The 13039-nt window shown below is 37.5% G+C and overlaps 1 protein-coding gene across 5 annotated transcripts in view; it reads right to left on the minus strand.

The window, feature by feature from the left end:
- Positions 1–13039, minus strand: part of kcnma1a (potassium large conductance calcium-activated channel, subfamily M, alpha member 1a) — a 225451-nt gene that overhangs the window by 13481 nt on the left and 198931 nt on the right. For 4 of the 5 annotated variants that reach the window (XM_036574028.1, XM_036574032.1, XM_036574030.1 and 1 more), the window contains 5 exons: positions 10806–10929; positions 9914–10138; positions 8519–8711; positions 4045–4158; positions 1863–1993 (listed from right to left, as the gene is read on the minus strand). In XM_036574028.1, the coding sequence (XP_036429921.1) occupies positions 1863–1993; positions 4045–4158; positions 8519–8711; positions 9914–10138; positions 10806–10929 (787 nt within the window). Of the gene's footprint in view, positions 1–1862; positions 1994–3061; positions 3146–4044; positions 4159–8518; positions 8712–9913; positions 10139–10805; positions 10930–13039 lie in introns of all 5 variants that reach the window. The other variant, XM_036574033.1, reaches the window with a different exon arrangement.

Genomic DNA, 13039 nt, shown 5'->3' on the forward strand with positions numbered 1-13039 from the left:
CAATCCTACATCTGAGCACACCACAGCCTGAGGTTTCCTCTTTCCTATGCACTATTTCAGAGGATTAGCTTCAACAGATCATGAGACACCTTCATGTAATTCTATATAACACCTCATGATGGGAGTAAAATGGAGCTGTGATGAAGCTTCTGACAGGCTACTTTGTTCACTCCATCATTAAGCTATTTAACAGAGCACACACAGAAACCTCATTGAAAATGCAAAAACACTGTTCAATACTAGTAAAACTGAACAGTAAGAAAAAGTTTCCCTTGTTAATTCTGTGTAATAATGAATAAATGGTCAAATTTAAGGAAGGCGGTAGGAAATATAATAATAACATTGCGATAATTTAAGACATTTTCACAAATTATACAGGTTTAGTTTTTATGAGGTTTGTAAAAAATGTGGAACAGACAAAATACATGAGCAAAATAGAAATGCCATGTTTAAAAAATGATTAAAATGTGCATTTTTTTAATTCAGCATTTGCAAAAATAAACCATTAAAGTCAACCTGAAACTAAAACTGACCACTAAAGACTTTTTAGCTCATGTCCCTGCAGATATTAAGCAGAATCCATATCATACAAAGACAACACTCTTGCTTTCTTGTTAGGGCTGAACGATTAATAGTTTTGTATCGAAATCGCAGTTTGAAAGAGTGCAATTTTTAGCTAGCAAGAGCCGCAGTTTTTATTATACAATATATTATTAGCATGTTGTGTTGTCTTAACAAGTTTTAAACCTAATAGCTCTGAGCTTGTGAACTGCCTGTAGATAGGTCAGATCAATCAGAAGCAGTGCTGTATGCTCAACATGTGCTGTAGATATGCCATCACAATCACAGCTAACTGGTAGTCTGGCGCACTCAGCATTCAAGCCTCACGCCAGAAAAAGTGGATGTTCTGGTCTTCTTGTGCAAGAAAAATAGGGCTGGAAATTAATGTCTAGAAAACGAATGAATTTAAAACGCAATCGCAATATTAGTCTGAAACATCACAATATTTTTCCCCAAATTGTTCAGCCCTATAATCTTTAATCAAATCGTAATGATTCCTGCTTAATTAACTAAATCACTGTGCATCAGCGGGCAGAGAACAATAATATTAACCAATAATATTATTTTTCACTTCCTTCTTCCACCCCCACCTTTCAGCAACATGCTCAGCTGTCTCAGAAATGTTCCCTAATACTGTGTTTCACTCGTGAATATGTTGTGAAAGAAGAATGTGTTCTCTGTTCCAATTCAGATTGACTTTAAAGATAAACCAAGATAAACATCTAACAAAAGGTTAAAATATATTAGATAAAAACAGGGGTTAACATCAAATCTGCCATGTGCTTCTCCAATTTATGTAGTTACTGTACACGGGTTGTTGTTGTTTGCAGCCTGTATTTTTGGTCTAAAGTTGTCTTTATTATGATGTATGCAGTTGTTTAGTCTTTTAGCTGTATTAACAAAACTCATGATATACTCAAAAATCATATCATGGCATTATTCAGCATATTATCACGATGATAAGAATAATATATCGCCCAACTCCTAAGTGAAAATGTTTACTCAGAATAAGAAATTAGCAACTATTTTTTATGACCAACATAAATTTATCTGCATAATCCAACTAATTACTAAAAACATCTTACTTAATAATTTATACTTAATAATTATTTTAATAAAAAATAAGTCATAAAAATTATTACCATATTTTGCACATTGAATTGTTTAAAGTTACACATACATGATACATGATTATAAGTTGGTTAAAAAAAAAAAAAGATTTGGTTATATAAACCAAGGTCCAAGGTCTCATTTCATTGCTATGTATCTACCATCTACCAGGTGATCAGTGTTAAACTCACCGCACTCATAAGTGAGTCCAACACACTGACAGCAAAGGCAGTCCCACAGGCAAAGGGCTGGGTCAGATATAGCTCTGTGTCTGGGTCATCATCATCATCTTGGTCCAGGAACTGAACATTTGAGTCATTCACTGTGGCACAGAAACATACCATTACTATAACTTCAGTAAAGTGCTAAAAATTCCAATTTTAAATAGAAAAATAGGGAATTCATCTTAGCATGTTCAGCTACTCTACTGTAAAACTGGTGTAACACTGGATAAAAATGGATAAACAATTGTGTAGTGAATACTGTGCTCATATGTTAGATAAACAAATAAAATAAACAATGAAGAAAAACAAACAACCATGCACTTTGGAGATCATGCAGTCTGAAAAAGTATAATTAATATTTTGGTAAAGGTTGTGAAAACCAAAACATACAGTATTTGATTCCTAAAACTGTCGGCATCTGCTGTTAATAATATTCCCTAAGAATAAATATTGAAATGCATAATGTGTGGAGAATAATTGCCATTCCAGAAATATTAATGTTAATCTTCAGTATTGAAGAAAACTAAGTATAAGGTAGAAAATACAGGCATTGCTGCTCAGCACAGCTGCCCAATTTTGAAAAATCTGCACGTTAAGCTTGACTGCAACAGTGGTGCGTCTTTTCTAGAATAGCCATTGTTTGGAGAACATGCCCTGAAATCCAGTTCTATTTGAACATCGCTTCATACAAATCTTTGTTTCACCCCTCTTCAGAATGTATGCTTTAGAGATTAGGACCAGCTCCAAAATAAATAAATAAAAATAAACAGCTTAAAGGAAGGTTTTATCTGGAGGGTTTTTTTTTTTTTGAAATTTGATTTCTTCCCAGACTTCCTGTGAGCTGTGGAAGAGAAATGTCAGTCTTTCAGACAGGCTGCTGATGAAAAAGAGCCTGGGCTCCAGAAATGAACTGCAGGGAGATGCTATGGAAACAGCCACAAGGACAGACTAGCGTGATCAAAGGCCTAGCGATGCTCTGAGAGAAGGGGGAAAAAAAATCATAAAAAAAGTCCAAAACAAGACAGTCAATTTCAACCAGAACCAAGAATAAAAATGTGTTCAAAGTGATGCCATGGGAGCAGGCCTCATCTGCAGCCAGAGAAATCAAGACAAGCCGATGAAGGAGGCAGAGCATCAGTGTAGTGGAGGACAAAGGCACAGCTTACCCAGTTCTGTTATCATTTGTATGTTGGTTCCACTGTTTTTTTCCTGACTGAATGAAACCAAAGGCAGTAGTTTGCCAGGCTTAGCTAATGACGATAAAACAGCGTTGAGGGGAGATTGTTATTGAAACAAGTTCAAAGGCAAACAAAAAGGAAGAGCATAAATGAGAGTATCATGTCAAGAGTGGGATTAGAAATCTAAAGGTACAGTATCAGTTTTGAGAGGGGCACAGCATCTGGAAGTACAGAGCGAGATACCAGACATCTGTGCCTAACTGGTAAACAGAGCCTGCCTCCATGGCATGTGGGTTTTAAGCTTTCATTGCTGTAGCAGCAAGGTATTTGAAAGGAAAAACACTCGATGGGATTAAGGCGAATTTAGGAGAACACCTAAAAATGGCTAAATGTTCGTTTTAGCTTGCGTTTCTCGCTATTTTGGCTACTCTAACAGCACTGAGATTAAGTGTCTCAGATGTGGGCCTCTGGAAGCCCCTCATGGGCCGTATCTGATTCCTCTGGTCTAGAGGGACCCGTGGAATCGGAGCGTGCGAGGACTGTGATGTTCCTTGCGTCGCAGGCACTTCCGCTGAAGTGCACTGTAATTGGGTCAGTGGAGAGTTAGAGTGGCCAGTCCCGTGTGCTTTAGTGCCCTCTGAGATCTGAAACTTTCATGAGTCCTTCTGCTCTGGGAATACCGCCACCGTCATTGTTATTAATAAATGGACCCATTTTACAACATGCTTTTTGCCTCCTTGCAGGTCCAGCTCCTATCCCTGTGCATTAAAGGGGCTATTGTTAAGAACGTGTACTTTGACCTATTCAGCCGAATGTTCCAGCACACAGTTCGTGGACATACTAGACACCTCGTTGGGCACAACATCAAGGTGACATAAAAAGGCACAGCTGTTAGACTGCAGGACAGTAGTTTAGATTCTAATCACACCTGACTTTGACATGGTAGCAGCGTAACCGTAGTCATGACTCACCTAGTTCAGTAATGATTGGGATGTTGGAGCCAGTGGTGACGGACGCCTGGCGAACCAAGCCATGCACTGGACTGTTGTCTGGAGATGACCTGTCCATGCCAGGGGGTGTGAAACCTGAAGAAGAGGGGAAAGGGAACAGATCAAACTTCTCAGAATAGTGACATATAGACAGAAGGTTCAGTGGATCTATCCACACTCCAGCCACCAGTGCCTTCTTTAGTAGCAGCTGTTGCCATGCTGGACAAACTTAACAGAGCACTGTCCAAATCTTGTTCAACCTAACGAGCTACTGTAGCGATCTCTGTTTGGTGTCCCTACCTAACATTGAGTTTCCAGTTTTATTTTAACCAATACTTTATTTTCAAGTAGCATAAGTAGCGAGATTGTTTTACAGGAGAAAGAAAAAAAATCCTTGTGACTGGGGTTACTGGGCTTTTACAGACTGTATGTTTTATTAAGCATATAGATTACCAGACATTACTTTCACAATTTCTTCTAGCAGTATAAGTAGTACATTTTTTCACATGGTAAAGAAATGAATCCCTGTGTCTGGGGGTGCTGTGGACTTGGCTACAAATGCCTTTGTACTGCTGTAAGAGGCAGACAGTGTCAAAGATGAGAAAGGATGAAAGGACCGAGACGCCAGCCTAAAACACTGCAGTGTGGATATTCAGCTTTTAAGGGTCAGCCGAGACATATTTAGCATTTGCTGCCTTCCATCAACTGGAGGATATAAATTTTATATGTTGTTCATTTTGTTACCATAAAATTGGTGAAGTGGATCCTGAAAACCTTTTATGTGAAAACGCGATTCTGAGCCATGAAATACAAGCGGCGGTGACAGGACTATGAATTCACATGACTTGACACTTTTGCATTTCCTCAAGCTGACAAGTAAACACCTTAAATCAGTAATGCCATATGCATAATGCATCAGGCCTGTTTTGACATCCATCATTTAGTGCTGACTAGAGAAAAATGCAAGCGTATAGTTTCTTTTTTTTCTTTTTTTTGTACAGTAGCAAACATAATGCAGGCAATAGATTCAGGTCACAAAGTTTTAAAAGGAGCGCAGAATTCTGTACGCTCGCTGAGCATCTTTTCAGCCGAGAGACGCGAGAGCAGGAGGAAGACACCAACACTTCCACATTTTCCCCAAATTTCAGATTCTGAACAAAATAATTCCATCTCCTGTTGTTTACTCTGTTAACACATCACATAAGCAGTGACAGTCCGAGTCAGGCTCCTCGCTGAAAATCTAAACAATACCAAATGGGGGATCCTTTTCGTAATGTCTGTGAAATGTGACATTCACTTTTCACAGTGAAGACAGGTGCGTACTACCACAGTTAACATTTGCACTTTTGAACATCAAGCAGAAGTACAGCATAGTGCAACCTCTGGTAAAGGTAGACATAGCACAGCCATATCATATTATATCATATCTGTGCCGGTTACCATTAGGGAAAAGGAGAGCTTATGGACCTGTGAACTTCTGTTTATATCAAAAACAGTCACAACACACAAATTAAAAGAAAACTTCAAAGTTGTATGCACTGACTGGTAAAATTTAAAATGGGGAAAACTATTTTTAAACTATTTATTCCTAATGAAATGTACGTCTTCCAACTTTTGTAGACATTAATGAAGCAAAAAGAAACTATTTAACTACACTGTACCTACTTTATAAATCCTGCTCTATACCTCTATACCACACAAGTGCACAGTGTTGATGTGTGGAGCTCTAATCTAATTTATCATCTCCATTATTAGTAGCATTCTCTCTTACAAAAAGCACATAGCCAGTGGCAACTGAGTTTCTCAGACCTAATGAACCAAAAATGCATGCCATGCAACAAAATGATCTAAGTGGAATTCATTCCCACAGCTATTATTTTCCTAAAATGGTTTTGAAGTTTGGTGCAGGCTGCTCCTTCCCCACACATTCCACACAGTTTTGCCTTGAATGAACACAGAGCACAGTTTTCACACACTGACGAGTTAGATGAATTAGTAAGTCTTTCATAAATAAAGCTTTATGAAATATAAAGTTGCAACTTAATGTAATGTCTATTATTATATGAACAGATTCAATAAGCCATAGGTAATGCTCCATAACGATGAAATTAAGGTTAATACCAAGATTGTGTGGTTTACTATACTAGCTAGCAGGCCTTCACAGCCTAATGTGCCGCCTGCTTTACTTAGTTATTTAAAAATGTGTGTGTGTGTGTGTGTGTGTGTGTATTTATATAAACACACAAACGTGTAACTTTAAAATCATTTGTAAATATAAAAAAATGATGTTTCATTGATTTAGAGAAAATAGGTACACATCCACTTCAGAGAACAAACCTTTTAATGCATAATGACCTTTTATTTGATGAAAAAAAGTTGTGGGCGATTTTATTATTTTTTTCCAATATGTTAAACTCAGCAAATAAATAAAAACTGTCCACTAAAATTAGCAGAAAAATACCACACTGACATTCCCTGTAGAGGATGTTCCTTGTTCCCTGTTGAGGCTGTTAACTTATTTTCACTTAGAAAATCAAAAAAGCATGTCATTTGACTGAAAATGTTCAAACTTTTGCACACAACTGTATTTTTCATGAATCAAAATGCCTAAACATAGTACATTTCCACACTCCTCACATATGTTTATGAAAGGAAGCACAAAAGCTGCTCACTAAACAAAATGTTTATTTTTGTTTATTTATTGAACACTGACAAGTCTCTAAAGGTTTAATAGTCTGATTATGATATCAATCATGTTTAACTCTTGCTGTGACTACAGTTGTGTCAACTGCAAATAATCATGTTAAATTAAGCTTAATCAAATAATTATACTTAAGTTTTAAGGAACTGTTGAGGTAATTAAAAGAGTTCACAGTGATTAAATGGTTTTATGCAGAATCTTTGCTTTTGACTCTTTTGTTCTGAGGCTGTAGGGGAACAGGATGTGGACTCCCTGGCAGAAAGAGACGCCCCCAGGCACTACTCGTTTTGCACTTGTCTATACCTTTCCCCTGGCAATAGGCTTGCTGATTTAGTCATTTACACCTTCTTCTTCAAATTCAGCACCCTGCACTGAGATGCTAAGAGGTTTGTCAGTGGCGTAGAAAGATGGTGCAGGGTGATGGGGTTTTGGGAGATATATACTGTATTTTAAACTTATCCTGGCAATATTATTGCTATTTTATAATATGCAGATTATTTAATATAACCACAATTCATGCAGTGTGAATCATATAATCAAATAATTAAGTTTTTCTTACTAGAAACAATAGCACCAACTTACTAATGAACTGCTAACCTCTCCTCACTTGTAAGACTGTTAATGAAATAAATCTACATTATCTACAATGTTCCTCTGTGGCTCATGGTGCCAGATGTTTAGATGAATTAATATGGGGAGCAGTAATGACACACTGTCTTCCTGTGTCTCTCCCACAAACAGAATGATAAAGGTCTATTATCAGCCATGCTGAGAGGACCTATTCTTCACAAACGAACTGTCAGTGCTGAGTAATAAAGAGCATTTCAGTTAGCCTCACACACGTCTCTCCCAAACGCTGTCATTTCAAGGCTTCAGCTACATTTCTCTGCACAAAAGTGGCTCCTCCATAACAGTTGAAATCTTAATTGTTGTGGGCCAGCTTGTGTGGGCTGTGTAATTTGCGTAATGAAGAGCAGCTGAAGAAGTGGTGCTGCTGATTTGTACTGCCTGCTTAATGATGATGAATCCTGATGGGCACAAGAGGGTTACATGTTTATCTGAATGCATAAACAATCTGTTCAACTCAATTTGTTGGCAAACAAATCTGCCGCAGCCCCACTAATGGAGGCAAATAATGCACGGTCTGTAGTGTGATATTTGGGATGTTTAGCAGCGCTTAGATTAGAGGGAAGATGATATCACACACACATAAGCAGAAATTATGAAATGTATGAAAATATGGAAGGAGAACTAATCACTTCAATCAAGTTAGGAAGTAAGATGAATAAACTATATTACAGAAGGTAACAGTATTTATGCAAAACTGTCTGATTTTTCCCCTTTCACTCTTAAAAAATAAAGGTTCCTAAGTGGTTCTCGGCTGGAATGTAATGCATGTAGTAATAAGGCTTTTAATTAGTCTAGAACCTTTTCTTTGTGTTGAGGTTCATTCCAAATGCAGTCTTTCTATGGCATGAACTTGATGAACTCTTGTAGGCATGTTTATTTTTCAGAGTGTTATCAATTTTTTGTTCATTTCGATCTTTTATGCTTGTTGGAATTGCCTCTTTTACTGTATTTGTTTTCTATTCTTTATCTAAGCATCCTAGTAGCAGGGCAGACCCTTTTGTCTTTGAAAGCACACAGCAATCAGCAGGTTTTACAGTCTAGCAGACTGATGTTGCAGAGGAATATTCCCTCTGCCAGCCCAGTCGCCTCAGGCCATGTGCAGAAGTGTCCTAGGCCACTCTTTACCTTGGGAATTAGCCTGCAAGACCCCAATGCTGTCATCAAACTGCATAGATTTGATGTTGAGCGATGCCAAGATGCATTCCTTGTCCTGCAGTGAAGCATCGTCGATATTGTTCTGATTGGCTGACAGGATAACGCACATGTCGCAGAGGTTGATGTTGACAGCCCTTAAATCAGCTCGACTTAATGGCGTCCCCTTCAGCCGAAAGAGAGAGAGAGGGAAAGAGAGAGAGAGAGAGGAGGAAGAAGCAAAAATGGAGAAAAACAAATTAAGGATTGAGCCAGGGAGGAGCTCTGGGAAATTAGTTAACAAGTATTCTTTTTTTTCTAAAGGCAGTGACATTCAGTTGATCTAACTACGCACTGGGGGATGTGGAGATGTTCTCTAATCTAAAGGGTAGCCTTCGCTGACGGCAGCGTTTTGGGTTCACTTTTAATATTCAGTCAAGCCACTGATAACAAGCTCTAAAGCAGGCAGCTGGGCCAGTGTTTCACACAAGCAGCATGGGCCTGCAACAGCACAGACTAACACTGCGCAAACGCTGCTTAGAGAAACAAGCCGGCATGTTATTAAAGCTTACACAACACTTAGTTTCCACCAAACAACCTGAGCAGTTGAAAAATATTCTACCAATATATGATAACAGCACATAAAATATGACATGTGCCATAACGTTTGCATAGGCCACATTTTCCTATATGTTAAATTCAGCAAATAATCAGTAACTGTGCTTAAATATATATATAATAACTATGTAGTTATTTTCACTTAGAAAATCAACCATATATGTAATTTCCACGGGAGCATAAACATTTGCATATGACTGTAATTTGTAGATTTTCGACAGAGGGTTCACTACTGAGGCCACCGTTCCAGCGGCACATACTGCCCAGAAGAAAGTCTTCCTGAGAGGCTGCTGATTTTTAAAGGCAAGTATCAAATGTATTTTTGTTTTCTGCAGAAAACACATCTGATCAAAATATAATGCATTTTTTTTGAAGTCTTGCTATTTGCTATATGCTATTTTTTCTAGTATCTACAATCACTATATTATGTTAGCTTTCACCTTTCACCTCTCCATACCGATATTGAAAACAATGACTGGTGCTTCTTTATTTTACCTTTCCTTTGAACAAAAGCAGTGAAACACACTAATGTTGTGCTATCATGAATAACTCCACAGCTGTGATGATCTACGGCACTAGTCTTTGAATCGTGCCTGCAACCAAACCACAGCTGTGATGTTATTCACAATAACACACTCCCACTCCTGTTCTCTTGCTTAATTAACACCTGAATCCGGTTCACTGCTTCCTGAAATGTCCTTGAAATACTTTTGTCTCCTCATGGCTTGTCAGAAGTGAATGTCTAGCCTAATGCTTCTGCAGTGCACTCACGGGTAAGATGGAGACTTTAGGGAAGTTGTGAAGGCTTTCCCACTCTCTCCTCAGATAATCCAGCGAGCCCACAAACACAATGTGCTTCAGCTCGTGGTAATGGAAGTTACTTGCTCTTAAAGGCATCACTAAATTTCGCAGGCCAACCAGAGCAGACGTGACGTCTCCGAATATACAGACCACTACGTGTCCGCTCAGAACCGTCATGGAGGCCTCACTCCTCGTCTGTGGAGAGAAAATCTTGTTAGGGACAAATTTAAACTGAAAGAAAGTAAATCTGGTTACTGAAATGGCATTACTTGGTATTTGGACTTGCACTTCTGTTTTAACTATAGCGCATACAGGCTGGTAAACTGGCAACTTTGAAACAAAACACCATCGTGGTTAAAATAACAAAAATATGTAAACAGATTCTGTAACCACATTTAATTCATAAACCCCCCACCCAAAGTGCTAAAACATTTATAATTATTTAAGGCTATGAGTTTCTGCTGCTTGTTTGAGTTTAAAAAACTTGATCAGTAAAAACAGTTGTATTTAATTCACAACACAAAATCATATCAGTCAGTAAAACAGCTTTTAACTAAAACTAGAGTATTCAACTAAAATCAGAAATATAAATATAAAATTGAACGATATTAAAGGATATTGAAATTTTTAGTCCCTTAAAATTGGTACTAGTCACAAAATTTTCACATTGGTCGGGCCCTACCTTTAACTTACTGAAGTCTATTATGATTATTATTGTCATTTTGCTATACATTTGATTTACATTATGCAATTATTTAAATGTAATTATTACATATATAGTTATTTAACATCTTTTACATTGATTTACATTCTACATACAAAGTTTCTGCACTTTTTTTCCTTTTCTTAGAACAATACCCACCAGAATGACCTTCTCTATGTCTTTGGGTGGACACCAGTGAAACATTCCTGTGGAGTCATATCTCTTCACATTAACGTCCATATTCTCAATCTGCTCATTTCCCGGAATAAGAAGAGGGTCATGTCTGAACAGGAGGATAAGGAGAAAAGAAAGAAAAAAACAGTGATCAGACCACAGATCTGTCCATCAAAAATGATAATGCAATGTAATGTGAACAGAGCTCACATTAATTAATAAACCTGTAGTTCACAAAAATCATTTCCATGTTTCCATCAGTTTGAAGATCTCTTTCCTACTTTACTCTCACCACACGCTGAAAGAAGAACCTACAATTATTTATTCCATAAGAAGTGTCCTAATCTTAATTCTTTTCACAGTTAATTCATGGCACACTGTGATTTAATGTTATTTCATTTGAATAAAAATAATAATTACATACATGTCTGGTCATTTTTATATTTCAGAGATTAATTTACCAAGCTCACCAGCACAACATCATACAACTATTACCATTAGTTTCCTTTCCAAGGCAAGTCCATGACATGATTTATATACTAATAAAGACCATACAGTAGGATATTCACATTAAATATATGCTAGTGTTCATTAAAAAATATTAAAATAAGAAAATGTTTAATGTACTGAACAAGTTTAGTGAATTACTAATTTTAGTTGCTGATTAAATTTCTCAAGTAAGGTTAAAAAAGAAATTCATTTCAAATAAATAAAAGTACTCTTGATTAATTTAGCGATTAATGCTGACCAACTGTAGGATTAGTATCTGTATATACTGAGAGAGCTTTGCGTGCCACCCACAGTACTGTGTAAAAGTCAGAGACCACCCCTCATTTATTTAATTTACAGTCAAAACACCAAGTACAAGTTATTATATAATTTCTCAGGAGATTAGATATAGATAATCTGATTGCATAAGAAAGAGGAAAGAGAGGAAAATGTTAATAAATAAATCCAAAATTGTGAAAAGTGAAGGTGAACAGTGGTATACACTCTGGATGCCCCTAACTGTATTTTACTCATGACCGCCTCTATTATCAATGAGAACCTAATATCACCATACAGACAGTAAGCCATGCTTATGAGAGTTACTGTAAACAGTGCCAACAGTTTTCTTTTAAAGTGGTACCATGTTATAATTATGACATTAATCAAAGGCTCCCTAGCAGCAGCAGTGAGGTGACAAGGTCCGTCACTGTCAGGGCAGATCCGTACAGCGGACTCCGTCCGAGTGTTGCTCTTTCTGGGCTGCCTACAGAGTGCCTTTGCTGGTGACAGCGGCAGAGTGGAAAAGAGTGAGCATGAGCAGAGCACTGACTGAGTGGCACCAGAATGGAACGCCAATTACCGGCTTTTACCCCGCACCGCTCCTGACGCGCTGCGCCCTACAGTAAAAGCTTTAACAGGGCCGCACTTTAAATATTTTAGGAATTTGCCCAATCACATTGTGCTCTCCCGAACTGAAGGCCATTAATGTTTCAGAAAAGTGTCACGACCAAACAGGCTAATCTATATCAGCGTGGCTGGGTTGCTGAAGCTGATCTGGAGGAACACTGACCGTGAAAGAGGTCCTGCTACTCCGCTGGCACTAAAGCTAACACTGGCATTGGTGTATATCTAGCACAGGGGATGACAGGCTCTCCTAAAAAGCACTCCTAGCAGCTCAGCAGCTGCTCTGTGCTAGAGGAAGATAGGCTTTTGTGAATGTATATGAGGACAGTACATTCGATTTGAGTTGATTGGTTGGATTTGTTGTTTTTTTTAATTCATCTTGTATTTTTGCATTAAAAACAAATGTTAAAATACAAATACACACACGAACATATTTTTTAATAAACCATATCCCACTTTCTTCTTTATTGTATTTTTCCCTGAGCTTCACTTACAGCATTTGTGTGTAATTATGAATCAAAAAGTCATTATTCATACTCACTTTAGCTCTTAGAATAAAAATACTTATTATTACATTAAAATTGTTTTTTGTTATATAAAAATAGTAATAGTAGTAAAATAAAAAAAAATTAAAATTTATGTAAATTAGCTTTATACTGATTGGCTGCCCTGTATTGTGCCTCTTCAAAAAGCAGTCCAAGGTGAAACACTCCTTATAACTTCAGTGTGACTGGAAGGGGCTAAACAGATAGAAATAAGTGGGCTGAATAGATAGAAATAAATACGTGCTGGTTTTCGTGACCTCACAACACATGCAAAACGTATTA

The sequence above is a fragment of the Colossoma macropomum genome, unplaced genomic scaffold (assembly GCF_904425465.1).
Source record: "Colossoma macropomum unplaced genomic scaffold, Colossoma_macropomum, whole genome shotgun sequence".
NCBI classification, from domain to species: Eukaryota; Metazoa; Chordata; class Actinopteri; order Characiformes; family Serrasalmidae; genus Colossoma; species Colossoma macropomum.